Genomic DNA, 25,378 nt, shown 5'->3' with positions numbered 1-25,378 from the left:
CTGGCGCTGGGGGGGGGCGGTGCCATTGTTCTCGTTCTGTCAGGGGAAGAGGGGAGGAGCGGGCGCACACACCGTGAGGAAGGCTTACCCCGTGCGCTTATGTGTGTTCAGAAGTGAGGAACAGTTCAGTAGTGCACATTCACGGTATGGATTTGGGGCAGTGGTGTTATTGTTTTTAATACGAAAAGCCCTCCAAAGAAGTAATTCGGCTTTTAAAGCCTGGAGAGGTGAGTGGGTTTTGAATTGGTTTATTCCTGAGGAAAACAGAAATAAATCTCCTCGTGCCTTTCAAAGTACTTTGGAAAGATTGGCATTGTATAAACCCTGTACACGGGAAGGGCTATATATATATATAAAGGACAGTTTAGAAGGTGAGGTCTGTGTAGAAGACAAAATACCTTTTCTAAAAAATTAAAAGCAAGGTGGTTGTATTTTTCCTGAAATTCCAGCAGGTTCAACCCAATGTTTGGTTTTGAGTACTTGAACATCTATGTAGCTCCCATCAGAATTTCTCATCATTTATACCCTGTATTAATTAAATTGTTCTGAGCAGTGAAGAATGTGTGTGTTTTGCTATTGAAAACCAGCAGGGAGTTAGACAGCATATAGGTGACTTCCATAAAGAGGGAATGTGGAGAAACTGTGTAGATAGCCCCTTTTTTTAAAATAAATAATTCTGGTTTTTGTTTCTCAGGGACAGATGGGGCCTTTAATTTTTTTGTGTGTTGTAATGTTCTTGTTTTATTTTTGCTATCAGGGATATTTTACCAAAAAATGGCGGTGAAGTATTTTTCTCGCATGAAATTTATGAGAAGTATTCAATGGCGCCGAGCCTCTCTGAACTATGGCATTTATCAAACAGGTATATATTATGTTATAATTTTGTGCTGTTCGTTATCAGCCTGTTGATACATACCTTTACTGTTTTAGGGGAAAGCTGTGTATTACCCAGTACACCTTGGTCTAGCAGGTGGTCTGTGTTTTATCGATTTCCTTACCTAAAGGAAAAGTCCAAGTTGAGACCTCTGGTCTTTTCTGTCTTTTGGGGGGTGGGGTGGTTTTTGAGGTGTTTTGGGGTGGAGTTTGGGTTATTTTGGGGGGTGGTTCTTTTTGCTTTCTCTTATGTACCAAAGAGGGTATCTGTACATGTCTTCTCGCTTCATAGAAGGCTGATGGTAGTGTACATTGAAATCCTTTTTACTTGTATTTCTGTAAGTAGCCAACACGGTTCACAGAGATCTAACAGTGTCTTAGGTGCAGTGGAGATGAAATTAATGCCTTGCCGAATGAAGAAACCGTATGGAGTGCTAGCTGGAGAATGGGAAATGAAATTAAGTGAACACAGGTGGTACAGATAGTATTGGTGTTGATCAGTTTTGATGTCTTTTTTTATTTTCTTAAATTGAGAAAGTAGAATCAACATTTGTTTTGCATAGTGAAAAGCATAGCTCTGGCTGCTGTATTTCAGAAGTTGAAGGACTGTATTTATGGTTTTTGTAAGAGGTCATTAGGCTGATAGGGGAGGTGCAAGTGGCAAATCTCTCATGGTGGGTGAACGTTCACACCACAAAGAATGTGGGTGGGAGACCAAGGGGGCTACTCTGCTGTAAGTGGGGAGTTCAGCATGTGGAGAAATAATCTGTTGTAAAGGGAAATTACTTTATTTTTATGAACTGACACTGAGAACGTGCATTTGAGGGGAATACTTGTCTGCATCATATGACTCTATATCCCACATCTTTAGAGAAGGTTTTTCTGGTTCATCTCTATTGGAGCAACTTTCCTTGAACTGGCAGAGATGAGCACAGCCCTCACAGCTTGCTGTTGGGTTCGCTGGATATTACTGTAGGATTCTTCCTTTAGATGATGTGGAAAAAGAGTTTCTGGAGTAGACACGACTGTGCTCAAGAGTGGGATTCTGTTCAGTTGTGTATGGTAGAAGTGGGTTTACAGCCAGAAGAGCGATTGCGACTAGAAAAATTCAGAAATAGATGGACCTGGGTTGTGTGGCCATAGTCAAGAGGAATAAAAATGGAACCTGTTGGGGCAAATATGAAAGTAAAAGCTGGAAGAAATTTGTCAATTTTTATATTGGGGTTTCTGATAGATACTTACTGAAGTGTCTGTCTCTCACCGTGGAAGCTGTGAAGGTAGGTTGCTGATAAAATGAAGGGGGAAAATCTAAGCTGTCAGCTCAAATAAAGTATAATGCTGTAAATATGGACCGAAAAGCTCTGTCAGATTATTTTGGTTTGCACCCTGATGAAGACTGTGACAGCGCTGCATACTGAAATGATCTTGATGTGCTGCCATTGCATTCAGTGCTGAATATAGCCAATTTAAGCTGCTAGAATTTCTTGATGTTCCTACATTGGCATATCTGAGTCAGCATCTTGTTGCTGCTGCAGCTTAATTAGATTTGCCAGTTTGTGCCACAAGGATGGACACATTCTCATATTCAGAGAGACAGCTGTGAAGTATTATTAAGAACTGTGGACGTGATACTGCTGGGTTTGAATAACACTTGAGATGTTTTCTGCTGCTGAAATAGTATTTTTAAAATATGCTTTTTCCAAGATCAGCAGTTAATGTTCATTTTGTTAACCTTAAACGTTTCCTCTCTTAAGAACAGTTATTTTAAATAGAGCAGGGCTAAGATGGCCTGTATATACTGGAGTTGTTTTAAGAACCAGCTTTATAATGGTACTGCTTTGTTGTTACTAAGGCAGCTGTGCGCTTTGCCTTAGCCCAATATTATTTTTGGCAACTGATTTCACCATTGTTTAGAGTAGAAAATGAAAGTCTTGGGTTGTGTACTCTTAGGAATTTCTTCATTGAAATCTGGAATTTCTGTTGTTACAATTAAAAGTAGTTTTTATTTACTTATTTTACAGTGAAAGAAAGGCTTTTCCTAATTAAGTCCTTCTCCTTTACTGTCATAACTTTGACTCATAAGTTAGATCTTTCTAAGTGTAAACTGTTTCTGAACACCAGCCATCAGTGAATGATGAAATGTTGAGACTCTTAATTTTTTCATTAATAATGGATGTTTCCAGGACAAAGAATTTGCGTTTCATATTTAGCTTGTCATCTCAATATTGAGTATGCAGACTATTATATACACTAGGTTTTTTTTGACACATTTTTTTCCATCTTTATAGGTTAGTCTGATTGTCCAAGTGAAGTTTCAGAATAAAAAAATTCCTATAACATAGACTAGGAATTGTAATAGTACAGTATCTCACAGTGCATTTTGCTGGATTTGAAGTTTAGGCTTGCATGACTGTCTTTATTAATTCTGACAAATATTAATATTTATATGAAAAGTGTAAGTTCTTTCATTTACTACTTTTCTTTCAGAGAGGCAAAGAAAAAGGTGGAGGCATTGGCAAACTCTCCAGAAAACAGACAGACTTGTAGCATGCAGTCTGCAGATCCAGTTGAGGTGGAGGCTAAAAGCACAACTGACAACAATCCTTTTCCAGAACCTAGACTCCCCTATCCGTTTACCTCCTGTTTGACTGAGAAGGAGCAGAAAACGTACTTATATCTGATGACTAAGTACTCAAAAAAAAAAAAAAATTTTCAAATTAATGCAGCAAGTCAAAGAGAATTATTCACATATCTGGTAAGTGTGCGTATATGTACGTATGAACATCACAGAGGCAGTCATCTGATTTTTTTTGTTACAAAAAGTTAAGGAAAATATAGCAAAAATGTTTTTTTTAAATCGATGTGGCATAATTTTCTTTTAACATAGTATTATGAATGGTGATAAAGGTTTAAAGTATTCAGGATAACATTTTTAATATAAATTGAAAGTGGGTGGGGTTTTTGTGGATTGTTTGGTTTGGAGTTTTTTTTAGTAATAGTCTAAACAACTGGCAGTAAGTGTACATCTTTGATAGCTGATCAGACACCCACCCACCTCCAAAAAACCCCACATTTTTTTAATGAGAAGGAAGTTAGAGTTGACCTTACTGTGATTTTAGCCTTTCATAATGGCACATAGCAGTCTTGTGTAATGTTAGGAGATGGGTACATTTTGATGTGATCTTTGACAGTGCCCTGTAATGGGAACTTTCTTCATTAACAGATGAGGGGACCTGTGTGTTGACCTTCTATGTTTGCCACATCAGTGTTTGTGGGAGTAGAAGGGCACCAGTTCACACTTGCTGCTTAGTGTCAGCAACCTTGTTTAAATAGTGAAAGGCTATGCCTCACGTGGGTTGGAAATATCATTTTAGTTGAATCCTATATAATGTAATTAATTGGCAGACATTATTGAGCCATGGCATTTGGTTTCCGATGCTTCCTTGTTAATGTTAATTCCTTTATTTTATTCTGTAACGATGGGAATGGCATTCCCAGGCAAATCAGTACTGTAACTGCTTTGAAGTCAGAGCTTAGATATCTTTGTCGCTCTGTCATGTAAAATTGCTCCAACAATGTCTTGTAACCTTTCTTTTTATAAACCACCAATTGATCAAATGAAGCTTACTGTTTGTTGGGGGGTGGTGTTTCTGTTGTTTTGGGATTTTTTTTCTAAGGAAACGGACCTTGCAAAAATGTTCTTACTTAAGTGATCTCTGAACATATGCAAAGACTTGCCAAATTGAGCTGCACGTGGAATCTGTGCCCTCCCTCGTACTGTCACCTGCACTACCTCGCTGGACATTTTGCTGGTTATATGCCTAGCCTACAGAATTCCATTCTGTCTTAAAAAATGGATGGGGTTTTTTTTTCCTCTGCCCTCAGCAAATGAAAGAAGTAGTAAACAATGAAATTGCAGAATTTATGAAATTTGCCCAAAATGCTGCAAAAAGCTGTGCCCAAGATTATGATGCCATCTCCGAAGATGCACTGCGTTATACTGAGGTAATTCACAATACTGTGTTTCCTTCCTTTCCTTCCTAAATAATCGTATTGGAGTCATGATTAAGTTACATAGGCAGTGCTCATGGGTTCTGATGTTCCCTGAGCTTCTGCTGATTCCATGTTGGGATGAGATGTGAAAAGTCACCATTTCCCTTATGCTGTGCAGCATGGCTTGGCCCACAGTTCATTGTAGCCTATAAGATATGATATAGGTGAGGTCACTGAATAGAATACCGTACAAAGACTTAGTCATCAATTAAGTAAATTACATCTTTGTGTTTGGGAAGGGAGAAATTATATTTTAAGCGTGCATTTAGGTTAACAAGCTGCTCCTAATTATACACTACTGGACAGTATGCTAAGCTTTCCTCCACAGTAGCATGTTACAAAGTGATTTTAATCAGAAGTTACTCAGGCTTTAATCAGGCTTTAATAATCTGCAAGTTCATGCTGTGTTACATATTTACTTTGATGATTCTAAAAGCAAACATGAATGCAACTTTATTTATCGTTCTTGGTTTAATAGTACATTTCTGGAAAAGAATTCCAGAATACAGGTTCGTTAAACTTTCCCATTGTGGGTTGATTTGCTATTGTTTGTTTTCCTCACAGTGTCTTGCCTTAGTTGAAATTACGTGCATGCTTATATGCATTTTGTTAAAATTCCAGTCATTTTTAGTAAGTGCTGCATCACTTTCTTTTACAGAATAAAACAGAAAAATAAATGTGTTTACTAGAGAGTGGAGTGTTAGTTAAATTCAGAAGGATTGTTTCTGTTTCACCGTAACACTTTTACGTGCTTTTTCATGCACAAGATAAACTTGTTCTCCCATTAACACTTGATTGGACATGCATGAGGACAAAAACCTTGCTGCTTTTTTTTTTCCCCTAAAAATTGGGATTGGCTGTGTAATTTTGTGTTTTATACTTGTGTCTGTTTTTCTGAGTGATCTTGTCTTCTGGTCGCGAAGTCTCCAAATTTGAAGTCTTATTTATGGTTAAGTTGATACCCCGAGTTAAAAATGAAATGGAGGCACATACTTAGTTTTAAATAATACTTGCAGAAATAACTCATTCCAGTTATTAGATAAAAGCTAAATGTCTTAAATACGTAATTCAGATATTAGAAGAGAATATCCTAGGGTCTAGAATTTACATGAAAGCAAGTTTCAACACATACGGAATCTTTCTGTGTGTTTACCTTTGTGACTTTTACCTAGGCCTAGTGTACATTAAGTAGTAACAGAAAATAGTGGTCTCTCTAAAAGCCAAGGTAAGTAAACTGAAAAGAAAATAATGACCTGGTCTAGCACAGGTCAAACTGTACTAAACTTTTTTTTATGATTGGCCTGAGCCTGTGTGCATACATTGTTAGCCTTGCGTAGGAAGGGTCGAGGTTAATTTGGAATGTTTTACTTCTGATAGCAGTGATCGTAAGATTATTATAGAGTTGTACTGGTATCTCTACGTTTTTAAATACTATCTATGTCTAACTGGAAAAGTCAAACAAGTCTCTTAGCAGTAATTGATAAATGTATCTGTATTCTCTACAGAAAGTACATGCAAATGCAACTTGGAATTGCAGAAAACAGTGAAAGATACAAATGCATAAGCTGTTTTTTCTTCTTATGTTAGGAATTATTACGTGCTTGTATTGGACATGTGCAAAAGTATCCTGAGTTTTACACACTCCAGGAAATGATGAGTATCATGGGAGGAAAATTTCATACACAGTTGACCTTGAGGCTGGAAAAAAATCTTCTTGTAATGGTAAAATCTCACATATATGTACTGTTTTGGTGTTGTTTTCAAATAAGTAGAAGTATATCTGGTTTCTGTTATACCAGGTTTCAGGTTTTTTTACAAGTATTAGTGCTTGGTTAGGGGGTTATAATTTATTATTAAAATTGTTAGTGAAAACATTAATGAAATTATTTTAGTAGTAAGGCTGATAACACCCTTCACTGTATGTTTGCAACAAAAAGATTACATAAATAGTATTTTTGTTAGTATAAGACTAACTTTATAATGCACCTACATAAATTCTTAATATTTTTCATTATGAGAAGTGCAATGTTGAGTCAGCATGATTTCAGTTAAAGCTATTTTCTGATACCGCTTGATTTCTTCAAGGGTACGGCAAGACGTGGTAAAACAGATTTCCCTACCATGCCTGTTCAGCTGCCCACAGATTATAAAACTGTTACATCTATTATCACTCCAGAAAAAAAAGCTTCTATTATGCACAATGTAAGTAACTTTTTGTTGTCATTTTTAAGGCATGTTTTGTAATGTGTCAGCATTAAGTTTCTTCACTTTTTTTTTTTTCCAAATCTTACACATCTTGTAGCATAGGAACACATGCTGTATCATTATTTGTTTAGTATTTCATTTATAGCAATCACACTGCCCTCTTCAAAAGTTTTTGGACCTAGTGCCTCTTGAAGGGACTTCCTCTGTTCTCTCAATGAAACACTAGGAAGTTCCTTTAGTTGGAACATGCTGTCTGTGAAATCTAGGTAGAAATGTTTATTACAGTGTTGTTCCTTTTCAACTTGTTTTGCAATTTCTAAGCTGGCCTCTGTGTGAGTGTGTTTACATACATATGAGTTCATGTAGGTGTAAAGACTTCTGATTGAAGAAAGAAGTCCTGAGGGTAAGAAGAAATACTTGACTGTCTCGTTTTCTGAAAAGTCGATTAGGTTTAGCTCACCCTGGGAATTTTTTTTGCTAAACAGCATAAACTCATTTCTGAGCTGAACAATTTTTAAATTTCATTCCACCTTACTGTTAAATATCCAATTTTCCTGTTTGTGTTCTTCCACAGAGAAAATGAGTTTTTCATTCTGTAGAACTCAGTTTTTGTGACTGTTTATTCCCAATAATTTGTTATCCACTAGTTTAAGGAGTTTGTTCACATATCAAAAAACAAACTTTCAACAGAGGCACTGTCATTGCAAAGACACTTTTGCTTAAGAAAGTAGCAGAGGTGACACTGGAGAGTGATATATACCTTAAGAGATGTTATAGCTGTAAACACAGTATTTCTGATGGTGTCTCAGGTAGCAGAAAAAATAACATAGCTAGATTTTTCTTATTTCTCTCTCATGGTACTCAGTGTTCCTGCACTTCTGTTATCTTCTCTGCTCCTTGTTGTTCTCCTCCTACCTCATGCACATTCCCAGCCTCCTCTTTTCATGGAAGCCTGGACTCATAAGTTTAATAAATTTGTCATTTAAATTCTGAATTTGTATTCTTCATGTTTTTATTTGTGCTTTAACATTCTTTATATGTGATCTGTATTCAAACAACTGTGTGGTTTTAACCATGCTTTAATGTTGGATGTCTTTATTGTGCTATTACTTAACTCGTAAGAAGTTCTATAATATATGTATGAGTCTGGTTTTTTTTTCCTCTGCAGTGGGCTCCCGTATTTCATGATCATCCAAGTTCTATTCAACCTAGTAGTTCAAATTAATAGCAATGAACTGAAAGATACAAGTTAAGAAGATATATTTTTCTCATCCTGCAAGGTGGATACATAAGATTTAGCTAAAAACCTTGAGGGGAATTTTGCTTTTTCATTTGATTCTGAAGCCTGGCACTGTGGTGATATTTGGACTTTTGTCGGGGGGGAGTTGTGGGTGTTTAATCAGTGTTTGTTTGGGTTTGGGGGGTTTCTTATGAATGTAAATTTATCTGTGTCTGTCTTAAAAACCTTTAAAAAATTAACTTTTTTTCTGTTTAGGATATTAGTTCAGATTCAAATGCAGAAAAGCTTGCTTTGAAATACTGTCCTCAAGTTGTTTTGAGTAATCAATCATTATTTACTTTACTGAATAATCATGGACTTAACTACAAGGAACAATGGGAAATTCCAGTTTGTATCAAAATGATCCCTGTTGCAGGTATAGTATGTTTTTAATATAAAAATCATGTTTTTGTTCATTAAGACCTTTATATATTCTCATGATCCTTTTTGAGCTAAATGAAGAACAGGAAGTTAGAAAATCCAGTAAAAACAGCTGTGGGAAGGTAGAAGGTAGTCTGGTTTAGTTCACACAATAGAATAGTTTAATTATGGTTTTATTTAAAAAAGAAAGAAGCTAAGGTTCATGAAAATCATAAGCTCGGTTTTTTGCCATTTCTGAAGAAGCAGCACTCTAGAATGCAGCTATAAGAAAATAGTTTAAGTACTTCCATATTTTTAATTTAAGGAATCAAACTAAGTGATAAAGTTTGACTTATTTAATTCGCACATCTTAAAGGGCAAAAATCTGAAGTTAATAGTTTTCAGCTGTCATCGGGTAAAGACTCAGAGACCTTTGTGTTGGAAAGAAAAATGTTTAATTGAAGTTATCATAAAAAATGAACTTTAAAAAATCCATTGCTGTAGCTTGTCCTTTGTTTTCAAGGAGGAAAGCTGGTAGCAAGGTCATCTCATAGTTTTCTGTACCTTGTTACTGAGAATAGTAACAGCCTCTAGAGGCATCACCATTAACATTGAATTTGGACATATAGCTATTTTCCACTGGGGAAGAAAAAAAATCAGTTAAATGTCCTTTTCCTTTTCGAAACTGCAAACTCTGCTCCTTGGAAAGAAAACAACTGCATGAAACTGTTAGAAGTATCAAGTGAATGAATTTCAATAAGCTAAAAAAATATAAATTCTGAGGTTTTATGAAAAACAAAGAGCAAACATTTGCTGGAATTAAAAGGACCTATTTACATCATAGAATAATGAATACATGATGCATGTCCCTGGAGATCACTTTTCCCAATTGCAACAAAAAATGTTTTGAATAAACTGATTAACGCATTTGAATGGGATACTTTAGTTGTCAAGCACTCAATCAGTAATCTGAATATAGATAGATTTCTTCTCTTGTTACCTGTGTTCTTTAATTTTTAAATACACTAGGGGTTTTTTCATGGTGAGTATTTATAATGGTGGTTGTCTTGGAATGTCCGTGTTGTGTGAATTTCACGTAAATTTGTAGAGCAGACTTCTGGATACTAGTAGATAAACTGTCAAATATCTGCAAATCTTACAAATTTTGCACTTTTTACATTAAATTAAATTTACCTGTAAAGATATGCCTGACTTGTTTTGTGTCAGCTTTACAATTTTTAAACTTAATTTTTAGATCTAAAGTTAACACCAGAAGGGCATTCAGAATATGTTAACAATATATAGTGTTTCTTGAAGGATTTCTCCTCTCCTTCCTTTCCCACCTTCCCTGTGACCCACTTCTTGCATTAATTGTATTTTTTTCATCCACAGATTTTTATTTTTCTAAAACAGTGATACTATGTTCACCATATGCCCTTGTTTTCTGTACAATATTGGGCAGGGTATCACTTATTTTTGGAGAATCTATGAATGATTCGTATGTAAGTGTGTTAAGGTGTAAGCAAGAGTGGGGCAGCAGAGCCTGGACATGATTACTGATCAGAAGAAATATAAACTGCAGCCATCATTTTTGGGCAGTGAGACTTAAAAGAAAACTGAGGTTCATAAAAGGAAGAAAAAAGATATTTTATGAAAAAAGAATACATTTGATGATCTAATGCAGTGTAAGGAATGGTCAACCCTAAATTCTTCTTTTACAGGCTCTCTATTTAGAGCTGCATTTAGAATGTTATGACTGTTAATGTGGTGTGTATTGCTGCTGCAGAAACCTAACAATTCACACTGTATCTGAACATACTTTTATTTTCTGTTGGTAATGCATGAGAAGATGGAATGGATTTGACCATAACTGGAAGTTGTAAGATTTATTATTTAAATTATACAACAATCTTTTTTCCCTTCATTTAATGTGTACTCAATCTCCTGTTCTTGAAAAGGTGGCAAACCAGCTAAAGTGGTTTATGTGGATTCACCTCTGCTGAGAAAGGAGATGACAGTAAGAGAGAGGAACCAAATCTTCCATGAAATTCCAATGGACTTCCTAGCAACTAAAACCTCTTATGTTTCGATTTCTGATGTATCGATGGACAAACCAGCCGAGGACAGTCTGCTTCAGTGGGATGTACGTAGCTTCACCTCTTCTTGAAAACAAACAAAACCAAAAACCTGTGTTATGATTCCTAAGTTACTTGTCCCACGATAGTGAAGGAATATCTAGGTTTCGTGTTGGTAGTTTTTCTACTGCTGAGTTATAGACCCAATGTTTTAAAATGTCTGCCTAGGTCCTTTAAATGCTTCTATAACATCAGCATCTCAGCTTTAGTGTTAACTTCATTAAAATGTATTTTGATCAGTTTATTTAAGTGGGGAAAGTTCTACGAACTTTATTTCTCGTTTGAAAGGCCTTTCAACCCCTGGGACTTAAAATATTCCACATTAAACACAATATTTTTTTTTTCAGTTACTTCCACTCTCTTCCAACAGTCAAAATATGGATGGTGGAACATTTTTCATGTTTTCGGTTTGACACTGTCTCATTTGTGATTAACACATTCTGTGTCTTGGTTTGGTTTTTTTTTACTTTAATATTATTTTTTCTTCCCTGTGTTAAGATGTATTCTGATACCTACCAGTACAGGAAGATTCCTCTTCCAGATGACACAGGGATGGACTTTGATGATGATGTTACAGAACTGGAAACTTTTGGAGCAACTGTCAAGCTCTCAAGAACTTCTAAAATGGAGAGTGCTTTTCCTCCGATTAGTAACACTGCTAAAGTTTCATCACATGGCCTAAAAATGGGAAGAAAAAATATATCCACCATAAACAGTGGCAGTGAAGAAGGGAAAAACACCATTTCTGAGCAAAGCGTTTCAGCATGTGCCAGCATGCAGCTTCCATCATTAGATGACTTTGTGTACTTTGGCCCTGAAGAAAATTCATCTCATAAAAGCTTGAATTTGGAGGAGGTAGAACTGAAGAAAGCACAGCATGTCGTGACCAAAGAAGTATTGGACAATGAAACAAAATTAAATACTCTGTCTAGTGCTGTTAGTTGCAGGAAAGAGTCTGATGCTGCACAAAAAAGTGAGACTTGCACTTCTTTCTGCAGTAGTGACACGGATGAAGAACGTTTGGTAATTGATGCAGAATGTAAAAACCCTGATTGTTCCAAAACAACTGTACCAAACCCTGTTTCTCCTGCCTCAGCAGAGGCTGCCAAATCACCTTCCCCCACCCAGATCCTATTAGCAAGCACGACTGATTGCTCAGATATCATGAATCAGGGAAAAAATGCCTTCAGAAAGCCTACAAGAAAGTTGTCCAAAGAGTTTGATCCTGTTGGACAGATTTTGAAAATGCAAACTGAACTTCTCAAGTCACCTTCCCAAAAAGTTCATGAGCAGCCAGTGGTGAGCTGTGATAATTCTAATGCTATGCCAGCCCATGTGCCTCAATCTCCAAAACCACTGGTGACCTCCAGCACAGAAACTCTGCCAGTTCCTGCTTCAAATCACAACGGCTCATCCAGAAATACGTGGACTTGGCTTTTTCAGGGAGTGCCACAGAGTAAGTGTGTTCATTGTGTAAGGAGTAAAATTTCAAGTATTTGGTAAAATTTAACAACCCATTTTGACTCTTTCTTCTGAAGAACATCCTGGTAGTATCTCTGTTACATTTATTTGGAGATGTGACTTAGTTGTTTTTTTTTTTTGACCTTCTCTGTGTGAGAATTACTGTCTTGCACACGTAAGGGAGCGTTTTGGGAGCTGTTTGTCCCCAGAGGTGTGTGTGAAATATTGTTTTACTTCCGAGAAACAAAAATGTAACACACAAGGTTTTTAAGCAAGGAAATCGTTTGGTAGTAAAATGAGTTGTTTTTCCTCAGAAATTCAATTATTTGAGTAGTCTGGTCTGCAAAAATAGTTTCTTGTCAATCAAAAATTGAATTATTTTATATTTTCTATAGAAGAAAAATGTTATCAAGTTATGCAGTTAAAACTTGAAAGAAGACTTGAAATTTGTGTGTCTAAGGTCTGAGACTGCTGTTTCAGTTGCTGTGTCTTAGGTCCTAGCAACCTGTTCCAGAAGACTAATGAGGATTCACTACAAGCCACCTCTCCAGGTTTTCAGACATATAGCTGGAATTTGAACCTATGCTACAACCAGACCTCAACCAAGAACTAAAAGTCTTGGAGATTCTAGGGACCGTGAACTTTGAGGTTTTTTTCACATGCCCGAATTCTTTCTGAGCCCTGTACAGCTGAGGATAGAAACACTTTATTGTGTTAGGTAAATGGACAGGAAACCTGGCAGGTTGCATCAGGACAGATACTCTTTTTTTCTCAAATGTTTGATTCCAATGAATCAATGCTTTTTTGTGGGAAAACATCTTTTGCTGGTATTTTCTGACTAGCTGTGCATTTGATCACATAGGAATTCATCATTAATTAATTACTTAATCTGTAATGGAAAGAGTTAACTAATTCTGTTTTAGTTGAAATTATGTTATCACTTCCTACATTTTTAATCAGTGTAACTGCATTTTAGTAGTCACTAAAGACCATGTCTCTTCCCTCAGTTTGAGGAGTTGAGCAGCATGGTGTTTTCTCCCTCTCTTAAAAAGTCAGACTATGGAATTCAGGTGTTTGATAACAGAATTATTTTTTTTTAATAGCAGTGAAACCAGTATTGCTAAGATGCTGAAGTGTGACTGCAAAAGAGTAGAAAGCATAATTCTAAAAATTGAAAGTTCTGTAAGAAGCTGATAAACCTCCAAGTACGTCTTTTTTGCAGAAAGCCAGAAGTAAGTTAAATATTTTACTATCAGAAGCTTATTTCTGGTCACTTGGATGATAATATCTCACACGGGATACATTTATTCAAAGATGCACATAAACCCTGAATTTAATGTTAAATGCATTTATTCACAGCACTACAGCAATACCTATTCATAGTTGTAGTTTTGGCACATATTTCCACATATCTGCAGGACAAAAATAAATAAATAATTTTTATTTATTTTTCAGTAAGTAGTCTTAAACAAGTTGGAGTTTATTCCTGTTTATTTAAAATGTTTTGGTAAAATATGTCTAAGGGATGCAGGGATGTTTGTTAACCCACCTCAAAGCTGCATTTGGAAATCTAATAAGTGTTTCTTTTGAATATCCTAGTATTGAAATTGAAGTTCAAGCAAACTCAATTTGGAGCAGAGGCTTATGCTACCATCCAAACATGAGGCTTGCGTTCTTTCAGTAGCTGATAAATGGATGGCGGCTCTCAGGAGGCATTCGTTGTAAATAAAATTTTTGTCTCAGTTGTGCTGAGTGACCACGGCTTAAAAAACAGCCGTTGAACTCCATTTGTACAAGAACAGAGTCTCACAGCTCTGTTGAAGACATCTAGTGATTAGGATAAAGTATGTAGGAATATTTTAAAATATACTCTTTAAAAGTTATAGCAGAAATTTTCCAAATTTAATTTTTTTTAATACATAAGTGACTTCTTGTGTCTAATGAGATGGTTTTCACCCCAAAATCTTAGGAAACAAAATTGATCCTATTTTTAAAAAATCTACTGCAAGAGAAAAAAACTAATCAGCTTCGTGGCAAAGAATGTGCAAGCTTGTTACTTTGTGTTTTACTTCTTTTCTGCAGGAAAGCTGCCAAATGACCTTCAGATGCTAGAAGAAGACCCTTCAGAGTATGAAGCACCTCAGGATGGCAACCTTGTATATAAACTATTCAGTTTGAATGATCTGTTGTTACTTGTGCGTTGCAGTGTGCAAAAGGTGAAGTCATTGCCACAATATAATAAAAAGAAAAAAGCCCAAAAGGTACAGATTTTGCTGTTAGCTTTTTTGTTTTGGTTTGGTTTTTTTTTAAACAGTTTTGCTCAACTGGCATCTCTGGGATTCCTGGTCCTTCATAATGTTTGTGCTTTCACTCGAACAATTAATACATTTAATTGTAACTCTACAGTGTGTGCTTTCTTTAAGTATAATATTTGCTCTAGGAAGAGAAGGAAGAATAACTTGTGATTTCTTTAAACCTTCTTGATTAGAGGATAAGTAAATGTGATTCTGCATTTCTTACCACAACTGCATTACAGTAATATGCATGGGTAGTTAACACTAATGTAAACTAATGTCAGTTTGAACTATTCTTAAAAGTTAATGCAGTAATTAGGTTTTTGCCCCAAGGCTTTGAGAGTGTTCATGATGATAAATACTTTCAAGCAGGGTTCAGCCTCGTTGTTATGCCTAGTTAAGCAGAGAAACGTGAGATAGAATGAAGAGCAGAGGGCCCATTTAAAGATAGAAAGAAATCCTAATCATTCAGCTTGAAAGACTATGGTATACATCTTAACAAAACGTTTCTGTTAAGGGATAAAATGCTTTAAGTGCAAGTGTAATCCAAATATTCTTTGTAACATCAGAAGGAAAGCTTACTCTTGAATCCTCAGTAATTTATTGTTTTATCAAGAGTCCTCTTAATCATTCAACAAATTTGCTGTGGTATCTTCCTCCGCAGAATACCACAATTGTGGTAGGCAGGCATTTTGTGAGTTGTTCATGCACTGTTGAAACAGATCTTTGTAACTCTGACTTGCTAAGATTCTGTGCTCAGAATCTTATTTTGATGAAGTACCACTTCTTTGCTATTGATCCACTCCTTATAAATACCTGTGAATAGCTGCTTTGTTTGTTAATCAGAAACTGAGCACTGGTGTTTATTTTTAAAAATTCCCAATGAAATTTGGACTGTGATTTGTCAGTGAGAAGACGTTTATATTTTCTCTGTTAGTGTTAACGCTAACACTTAACCTCTGATTTCAACTGAGAGTCCAAGCATTAGGTTCTGATTTCAAGGTAGATTCTGACAAGGGGAATAAATATCAGGATTCCACCATAAGCAAATCAGAAATATAATAATGTATTTTTTTGTAAATGCCTGCAGAGGGCAGTAAGGCACGTAAGTGTGAACTTCAAATTAATTTAGTCCATGGAAAAATTACTTAACTAACAGATGTTATTATTTGTGGAAGTGCGCTTAGGCTTTTTTTTGTGTGTGTGTGTGTCCATTTCACCTTCTTCTATATAGAGTTTCTGTAGTCTGAAGTTTATCCTGTGGGTCTCATAGAACATGAGCCATCACACAAAATCCATTAAATGTCTTTGTTGCTTCAGCTGTAGTGGAAGACTATGATGATTATCAACTACAAACTGTAGTTCAATTGTGGACATATTTTGGATGGCAAATGCTGACTTTTCTTGTATCGTCACTTTTATAGCTTACTCCAGTGTTCCTGTTGCCAAAACTAGAATACCAAACCTATTACGGTGTTGAAGCTCTTACAGAAAGTGAAGTATGTCAGTTGTGGACAGAGAGTATGTTGCATTCTGAATGTTTATTTTATATTGGTAAGTTCATGTGTTGATTTTTGCTTAAGAAACATGTATGTCTGAATAGTCACAGAATAACAGAAGAGAAAAATATTTATTAAAGGTATATTTCTTATGTCCTTATTTATTTTAACTTTCTAATTTTGATTTTCATTTTTGTCTTAAATAAGTGCTTTGTCTAAAATTTCTGTTGGGTGGTAAATGAGGATATTTAAACTCTGGTTTTGGACTAATAGCATCCAGTAATCTTTGTTTTCAAGAACTGCATTCATTTGCATTTCAAAGACAAATGTTTCTGTAAGTGTGAATTTAGTTATCTGAAGTTTGTGATCTTCATGACTTAAAGTATCTTTGGTTTTGGGGGATTGGTTGGTTGGGTTTTAATAAGTTGTACACAACATGAATTATCACAGGAGTGGTAAAAATAGTTCTTGATTAGATGTGAGCTGTAAATGTATTTTATCGTTTTGTGATCACATTTAAATAAATTTGTTACTACATACCAAAATAGAAGACAAATAGAGGATCAGGTATGTGGCTCAGAGGATACTGATTCCTTGGCCTTTGAGCTTGCAGTATGGAAATAGGTCAAATGATGCTTTTCTTTGAAAACAGACAATAATGTTCGTATTTCTGCACTGATAACGTGTAGACAGATAAGGTACAAGAGAATGAGGAAAACCAAGCAAGATAGGGCTAAGAGTTCTGTTGTTCAGACGTGAGAGAAATTACATGCTTTGAAAGCATTGTACATGTTTCTCTTATCTAAGGGACTGGAAATAATATTCTGGGTTTGCAGAAAGGAAATTCCTAACAGGAAGAAGAAAAATACGTAACACAGTTTGTTGAAAACTTCTTTCCATAGCTATGATATTCCTCAGGAGTTCTGAACACTGGATGATCTTAAACACATTTTCCAGGTTTTCCGTTGTCCATTTCTAACTGATCAATGCAATTTAATTTCCTTATATGTGATATGACTTGAAACATCCCTCGCGAAGGAATGGTCTTGATACTCTTTGTCCTGTATCATGCAGCAGATGGAAACGGGAGACAATGTAATAGAATCTATGAATTAAAAGTAACATACGTTCACTGAGAATGAAGCAGGAAACTGCAAATCTCACGTAGAAGAGATGACAGCTGTAATTCAGAGCACGGAAAATGAAAAGACAATAAAGCAGGGATAAAAGCATGGAAATGTTAGCAGAAAGATATCTTACTTGTAAAGGCCATTTATCCAAAATCACATAAACCAGGCACACTAGGAATGTGGCATTATAAGGAAAGTTGCACTGGCAAGCGTCCTGTAGAAAATGCTGTGATAATGTCTGTACAATGACATTTTAAACATCAGGAAAGTGTATGTCTGTTAGGATACATATGTTTTATAGGGAATTGAAAACAATGCATATAAAGAATGTGGCCAGATTATTTTAACAACCCTTTTAGTATATGGAGACCTCTCTGATACCAATTATCTTATAATTAGTAAGGTTTTAAAAGGGATTGTGTGCAACTAAGTGGTTAGTCAGAATGCATTTTCGAATATGTTTGGCCTTTGCTATGGAGTGAGGGCAGTCCTGTTTGTATAGTGAACGACTGTTCTGCAGTGAGGACTGTCTCACTTTCCTGTTGTAGAAAAGATTCGCTGGTTTTCATGGTTGTTATGGCAGCAGTTGTGGCCTGTGGTTGCCTAACGTTTCCGCTTGTGCACTGAATTACACTTTTGCTGTTGTTGGCTCGCATCAGAATGCTATTTTTGAAATGATGAGTTCTCAGTTTCCTAATTTTTACATACAAACTTTGCATCCTATCATAGAATTATAAGGTCTCTGAGAAATCTAATATATTTGAGGTGATAGTTTTGCTGGTTGCATCTATCTTTGTTGTCAATATTTAATGGAAATTATGTTTCTAATTTTAAATTTTAAAAGCAATATTTACTGTGGTTTTTCCCTTCTCTAGAAGAACCCTCACAAAGACATAATTATGCACACAGTTCTCCATTTCTAATTATATCTTAACGTACAGGGATTTTTTAACCAGCAGAACAGTGTGCTGAATAGCACTGAAATTTAGCCCCCTGTAGAAAATCTTATCGATGTTTTAATTAACATTTCTAGAGTCACAAGCAGTGTGAGGAAATAGTGAAACCATAGAGAGAGGGAGAATCTGTTGACAAAGTACACAAACTGAAAGAATGCTGTCTTATCTGATCTCCTGTCTGTTACAGGATAGTTAAGGTATGGCTTGTGAGCAGAAGTTTGCAGACAGCTCATCTGGGCAACACCCTTTTACAGAGGCGCTGGGGAGTGTAGGAGAAAGCAGGCCGTGTCCTGCAGGAGTTGTTCTGGCATGAACAGCTATCCCCTTCTGATACGGAGGTTCCTCCCGTCTCCTTCATAGACACCTTCTAGCCGTGAAACGGGCGCGGAGCCCGAGGCAGGCAGGCTTCAGCAGCCTGGTCCCTGACATGCTCCCTCTGTTCGTGTGCTTGGGAGAAAAAATTGTTGGGATTGAGAAACATTCTGGTGGGGATGTGCTGCTTCCAGCAGCAAAACCCTGGGGTCCACAGCATTCTCCTTCTGTGTGCTGCAAGGAAGCACGGGTTTGCTGTGGGTTGTCACTGTCCTGCACAGTACATTAGTGCTCCCAGCATGTGGGGCAGGCCCTCTCCCACCGCTATTTTTAAAAAAGAAAAAAAAAAGTCTGCTACAAATACAGCATTGGACTGTCAGCATGTCACCAACTTTTGATATTGACAGAATATGTGATTTATTCAGGTAGGCAAATTGGGGACTGCAGATTTTGGTACCGCTGTGTACTTTCTAATAGAGGTGGGTAAAAAGAAATACATGGAAGTAAATGATCCATTTGATGAAAGAGCATCTACCACAGCTTTTAACAGGAAATTGTTACCACATTCTACTTAAGGATTCTTTTTGCTCTGGTTGAGAAGTTCTGGGAGGTTGGTGTGAAGTTCTGCCTTTCAGTTTGTATTTCTGGGGAGCTGTGAAGACAGTGTTGCAAGTGTCCTGATTCAGTTAGAGCACTCTTTGCAACAGAAAGTTTTGTCCTGAAACTTCATGAACAATTCTCTACAGGTGATAACATCCGTGTATTATGGACAACTTACAATGGGCTGTCTCATTCATTTTCATTAATCTGATACCTGAAATTAACAATATCAGGTGTTTGGTGTGAGCAGAAAGACAGACATGACTTCTCAGATCATGCCACAATTTGAATTATTTTAAGTGAAATATAGTGTCCTATAATAATGGAATTTTTAAATCAACCAGAGTAGAGCCATAGGCTTACTGCTCTTTTAAAATTTACCCCAGAGTATGAAAGTATGGAACAACTGTTTGAAAACTGTGATCTTACCATTACTAGCACAGTACCTACAACTTGTGTTCTTGTTTGGACAGTTCTGAGACTGTACAGATCTTCAGTGAAGCCTCTGAAGTTGAAGTTTTGAGCATGTAGCAGAGCTCAGTGTTAAATTGCTTAGGATACTGACAAAACCTAATTCACTGTCTGAACAATCTTCTGTATTGACAAATAAGCATGGATGGAAAGTTCTTTGGACCTTGGTCTGTGCCCCATAGCTGTCCAGGGTTGTTCTTCAGTGTTGTATCGCTCTGTGTGGCTAAGGGAGGAATCTCGTAGCTCAGCACAGTGACTCAGCACTGTTGCCAGCTCAGGAGATGAGAAAGGAAAAAAAAAGAAGTGACACTGGCCTCCTGCAGAAATAGCAAGGTGTGATATTAAGTTGTTTTTTTTTTTATGTTTTCAAAGAAGGTAGTGATTGTTTGCACGAAAGCAGAGATACTGTCATCAAACAAACTTAAGAGTGCTGTCCTCCTTTTGCTAGTAGGGCACCTTGCTCGGTTGTTGATTTAAGTCCTTGCTACTCAGACAGGAAGTCCTGCATCTGCAAGGGCAGTAATCTCTGTGACATGTTTCACAAATAAGATACTTGTACTTGATCTAAGCAGTAAATAAAATTGTGATAAGCTTTGATGATTAATGGGAACATTTTGCCCTGTTATTCACTTATTTGCATTAAGTGCCTAAGCAAAACTTGCTGCAAAAAGAACAGTTTATCTTCACTTGAATAGGGTTGTATTGGCCTTTAAATAAAGATTATTTGAAATATGGGTTGGAAAGAAGTACTTACCGTGTAACTTACTGAATGCCAAGTGTTTTCAATCAGTCACTTTGCAAATACAAGATAGAGTAATATAAATTAGGTATGAGTAGTTATTTTTGAGATATAGTGGGGGGGGAGGGTGGTTGAGATTTCCCCCCCCCCCCCCCCCCCCCAGCTATGCTGTCAGTGCGTTTAGAAATGAAGAAGTTTCTGATTTGAGGAGAGGCTGATAAGGAATGGAGAACACAAATAGTTGTTTGGGTTTTTTTATAATGACTTTGTTTCTTTTCCTCTAGTCAGCAATGCAGAACATTAAACTTAGCTGCTTAGTCTTGCACAAAATACTGATATCAAGAAAGGTAACAAATGTACAGTATTTAAAATAAATGAGTTGTCCTGGTGCATTTTTTAAAAATTTGTTAAATATGAGAGTTCTTATTTGGTCTTCTTTCACATCCCATAACAAATTACTAGTAATGTTTTAACTTGGAACGTGAAATGCTTTGGTTTAGCAGTTTTAACTGTACAATTGAAGCATTTACACTTCCTATGAGAGCAGATTTGTAGTAAGGCGGTAAATTCCACTGAGTAGGTGGTATTTCATTATGCTGCCTTCTCGTCCTCCTTGTGGGAGCTGGAATAGAGCAGATTTCTGTGAAAACCTCACCATGAGAGAGAACCTGAAGGTAAGGCACGGTCACCACATCAGTGTACAAGCTGTGCTCGTGTTCTTTATTGCTTATCAGGTGAAAATGTGGGCTCAACTGTTCTTGTCATCCTTTATTTATTTTCAAAGTGCGATGAGGAGAGCTCATCATGTTGATAAATACTTTTCACTGTTCTATGCTGTAAAAGAACAACATTCTTTATTCCTTTTAAAGTGCAGTAGGTCTGCAAATTATGCTTTTGTGTTTGTTCTCTTTTATTTTTAGTGTATTAACTGAAGTAATATTTTTCAGGACGTATTGATGCTTTTACATCAAAGCTTATTATGCTAGAAAAGATTTCTCCAGAAATTTTAAGAGAAAAACTTGGATTGATTAAGTGAGTATTTTTAGTGGGGTTTTTTTAGTAATGATTTTGAAAACCTAACAAGCCTTGCAAGTTACTACTTTTGTATTTTTTTTTCTTTTTCGCAGGCCTGCAAATTCATTAAATATACTTCATCACATTTTGAAGAAAGTGTCTGAGTAAGTGCCCCATTCTTGTTCATTGTATTTATTTGCAACATTACCCAAGTCATCCTATTTCTTCCACAAAATGCTTGTCTACTTCTTGATTTTTATTGCTTCCAATACCTGAAATATTTTCTTAGGTCTACCATAGCATAATGTTCTTAAGATTACAGGTTTTGTATAAATTAAGCAGAAGAGTAAGAACTTGATTTTTATGAACCACTTATTCAAGAGGGGAGACTGGACACTTCTGAGCTGATTAAACAGTTCATGGGAGTGAGTTGTAATGTTATATATGTAGGCTGACATGTAAAATTTGGACTTCTGGTTTTTGTTACTCTTTTTGCTTAATCTGTAGAAATATTACTGTTTGTTTTCCCTTCTTCTTAGCTTGACTTACAACAACATATGTCTTTCTCTGTATAATGTTGGAGCCTTTCTCTTGCTCCTTCCTTTTCTTTAGCTACTTCAAGGCTTTTGGTCTGCAGGTGTCTTTTGTATTAAGAACTTAGTAGCTACCCGGATCAAATGAAACAAACAAAAAACATTTAAATAATGTTTTTCATTTTGAACTTTATCTTTTTAGTTTGCAGGAGGGCACTTATTTATTGACTCATGCTGCAGGAGATTCATCAGTTGCAATCTACAAGAGTTGTCTTGACAAGACGACTAGAGCATCGTATAACTTACATAAAGCTCATTGTGATCTGCCTGCTGTACCTGCCACTCTTTCAGTCCCATGGGTACCACTAGATCCCAGCCTCCCTTTGCCTTGTCACCTGAATCATGGAAGAGTTCCATGCACCTTTCCGCCTGCACCTCAGGAGGCCATGTGGAAACAGGGGGTCAGTATGACACTTGGTGGAAAAGCAGATGAGCAGTTCTGAAATAATCTCTTTCAGTTCCTTGGATATATAGCTAGTATATTTATCTGTCATCTTTGGGGGTCAGAGAGATCCTTCAGAGTTCTGGATCTGCTATGAAGAATAGAAATGCCTTTTTCTTGAAAAATATTTCAGGTGTGATTCGTCTCACCTGGTTTTAAACATGACAGTGTGGAAAAACAAGGTTTAAGCTCCCTGTGCTGTTAACAGAGGGAAATGGAACAGGTAGCCTGGGGGGTATACAGAGGAACTGTCCAAGCAGCCAGGGATCAGGTTAGAAGAGCTGAAGCCCTAATAGAATAAATCTAGCCAGGGACGTCAAGGGCAACAAGAAGAGCTTGTGTAGGGATGTCTGTGATAAAAGGAAGACTAGAGAAAATGTAGGCCCTCTCCAGAAGGAAACAGGAGCCCTCGTTACCCAGGATATTGAGAAGGCTGAGGTACTCAATTACTTTTTTGCCTTAGTCTTCACTGGCAAAAACATGAATTCTCATCGCTATGCTGTTCCCTATACAGTGAAACATTCATAACCATATATATAATACTGTTTCTAAAATAACAGTAATGTGTTATTTTGTATAGAGGCATGGGAGTACCTCAATTTAGGAAAACACAATCTCTCTGTCTCAGACAAATATAAAATTGTGTGTGGATGGCTTATTCCTTTTTACTGAAAATGAACAACCTTACACAGTGTTTGTATTCTGCCCTTCTTTGGAGTGCAGTTAAATCTAAAGAAATAAAATGTTTTAGATGTTTGGATGTGATCTTCCTCCCAGACATCGTTAGGATAAGTAAAAATTAATGTAGGCTAAAAGTCACTAACAGCTGCTTTTTGTTGCTGTTGTATTTAAAACAGAATAGAATTTATTATGAGAAGAAGAATTAATTGTCTGCATCTAAAGAAAATTTGATAGAAATTTTGTGGAAATGTTTTAGGAATCCAGTCTGCTTTGTAATTTATGCTGGTGAATAAGTGATGCATATCATGCTTTGGAAATTTCCCGAAGATCCCACTCTCAGCTCTAATGTTTTGAACAGGCAGTATGACACTTTAAAAGTAAGAAAATTTTTAAGCGTTACTTTTCTTCAGCATAGATTTACTCATTTGTGTAAAAGCCACATGCTAACTATGCCTAGTTTAGTGGACTGTGGGATGTTTTTTATGCCCAGTTGTGTGTTTTAGACACATCCCAACTTCATATGAGGGCAAAATAGAGTTGTGCATCAGTTCCTAATTACCTCATGGACTTTGGGCTCTGCCAGAAGGAAATCTAGGCACGTGGGCAAGAAAGAGGCAGGAGTGGTCAGATCTCACTGGTGAGAGGAAGACCAGCTGTGCCGGTCGCCCTGTCCAGATGTGGCCTTAGTCCAGCTGGAATGACAAGAAGTAGAAGGCAGTTCTCTGAGGGTAGTTGCATATGTTTGTGCTTAATACAGATTTAAGATTATTAATTCCAGCATTTTTTTGTGGTCTTTTTTTTTTCATTCTCTCCCCATATATGCCTAGATAACTGGGGCAAAAGGACAGTCGGGCACACCCTATGAGGGAAAGCCAGTAGCCATGGAAACAAAAGGCAATCCAGCTAAGCCTGTTAGAAATGAAGGTGTGGCTACAAAGAAACTGAAGAAGCTTTACTGCAGACAAAGAATGATGAAGAAGAAAAAGTGGAAAATGAAGTACAACAAAATGCAATTGAAGTAGGAATAGCTGAACCGTGCTGTGAAAAGTGTGGCCTGGAGAAGGAAGAGACAAACAAAAAAACTGAGGCTTTCTTGCAGCTTCAGAGGAGCCAGAAGGAGCTGTCAGGGAAAGCCAGCTCCACAGCTGAAACATTCTGTAAACCTTTAACCCTTTCTTACCTCAGTGGACACATTTCAAGTGAAAATCTTAAATCCAGTCAGAGGGAAAAAAAGCAAGTGTCTGCAGCTGACGTTAGGGGACAAAAGTATCTTCTGTTTGTCTCGGGATTTTTGTAGAAAAACTACGTCTTGAAGAATGAAGCAGTGGTCCACAGCAGTATCTGATATCACATAACAACAACAAAAATAACTTTTCAGCTTTCTTAATTCTTCCAGAATCACTACAGATTTTTATTTGGACATATTTTAAAATTATATTTTACTTTGTTTAATGTGCATAAGGGAAACAACGTGAATTCAATTACTTGTTTTAACAAACAGTGTCTACCAGTTTTTAAATTACTTATAAAAATACTTTTTAGGATGGTGTAACAAATGAGGTTTGATCAAAGCAGAAGCTGTGTTTATTTGAATAGTATGTGCCATAAATTTGCACTAGGAAACTTACAAGTACAGCTAAACAGTTAAAACATATTTTGATGCTTCCCCAAAACAGCAGAAGCTGTGTTTATTTGAATAGTATGTGCCATAAATTTGCACTAGGAAACTTACAAGTACAGCTAAACAGTTAAAATATTTTGATGCTTACCCAAAACAATTTCCAAAACTGATTTTGATTCTGGCATGTCTTCCAAAATGAATACTGCAGTGATTTACTGTGTTCCTGAATGGCTACAGCCTAAATCTTGTATCAGATTGCACATTGGTACACAGTAGTGCTTACCTGAGGTACTAAGATTTGCCTGCAGGAACAAGTTATAGGATCAAGGCCTTAGTCATCGTTCCAAAAACCCAACCAGACTATGCTGTACATCAGCAGTTTGCTTGAAATTTGGAGCCAAACTGACAGAGGGGAGTTAGGAAAGGACAATACTTATTGTCTACTGTCTATGAAAAGGCAAAATGGATTTTTTTTTTTTTAATTGAAAAATCAATTTGGCGATTTTTCAATATGAAATCGCCAAATTGAAAAATTCTGTGATATATTTGCAACTAACATGGTTGCTTGTGAGGAAAGATTTCTCTGCATTACAGCTACTTTATGGTACATACTCTCAGTGTTTCATCAAACAGAATTTCAACAGAAACAATCCCTGAAAT

The 25,378-nt window shown here is 36.5% G+C and overlaps 1 protein-coding gene across 1 annotated transcript; it reads left to right on the top strand.

Annotated features, from left to right (window-relative positions):
* Positions 1-764: 764 nt before the first annotated feature.
* Positions 765-24,119, top strand: ICE2 (interactor of little elongator complex ELL subunit 2). Its single transcript, XM_010079414.1, has 14 exons — positions 765-862; positions 3,361-3,628; positions 4,759-4,878; positions 6,514-6,648; positions 7,012-7,128; positions 8,627-8,786; positions 10,729-10,913; positions 11,404-12,361; positions 14,449-14,627; positions 16,085-16,214; positions 21,315-21,399; positions 21,495-21,545; positions 22,117-22,375; positions 23,925-24,119. Exons 1-14 carry the CDS (start codon positions 822-824, stop codon positions 24,117-24,119), a joined length of 2,883 nt encoding a protein of 960 aa, XP_010077716.1. The 5' UTR covers positions 765-821.
* Positions 24,120-25,378: the final 1,259 nt, after the last annotated feature.

This window comes from Pterocles gutturalis, unplaced genomic scaffold, assembly GCF_000699245.1.
Source record: "Pterocles gutturalis isolate BGI_N339 unplaced genomic scaffold, ASM69924v1 scaffold3804, whole genome shotgun sequence".
NCBI classification, from domain to species: domain Eukaryota; kingdom Metazoa; phylum Chordata; class Aves; order Pterocliformes; family Pteroclidae; genus Pterocles; species Pterocles gutturalis.
Note: the sequence above shows the minus strand (reverse complement) of the source record. Positions and strands in the feature narration are given on the sequence as shown.

Excerpts from the sequence above, each read along its gene's own strand:
- ICE2 (XM_010079414.1), top strand. The coding sequence starts at position 822 with ATGGCGCCGAGCCTCTCTGAACTATGGCATTTATCAAACAG. Across the intron at positions 3,629-4,758 it reads GAGAATTATTCACATATCTG|CAAATGAAAGAAGTAGTAAA; the intron begins GTAAGTGTGCGT and ends CTCTGCCCTCAG. Across the intron at positions 21,400-21,494 it reads GAAAAACTTGGATTGATTAA|GCCTGCAAATTCATTAAATA; the intron begins GTGAGTATTTTT and ends TCTTTTTCGCAG.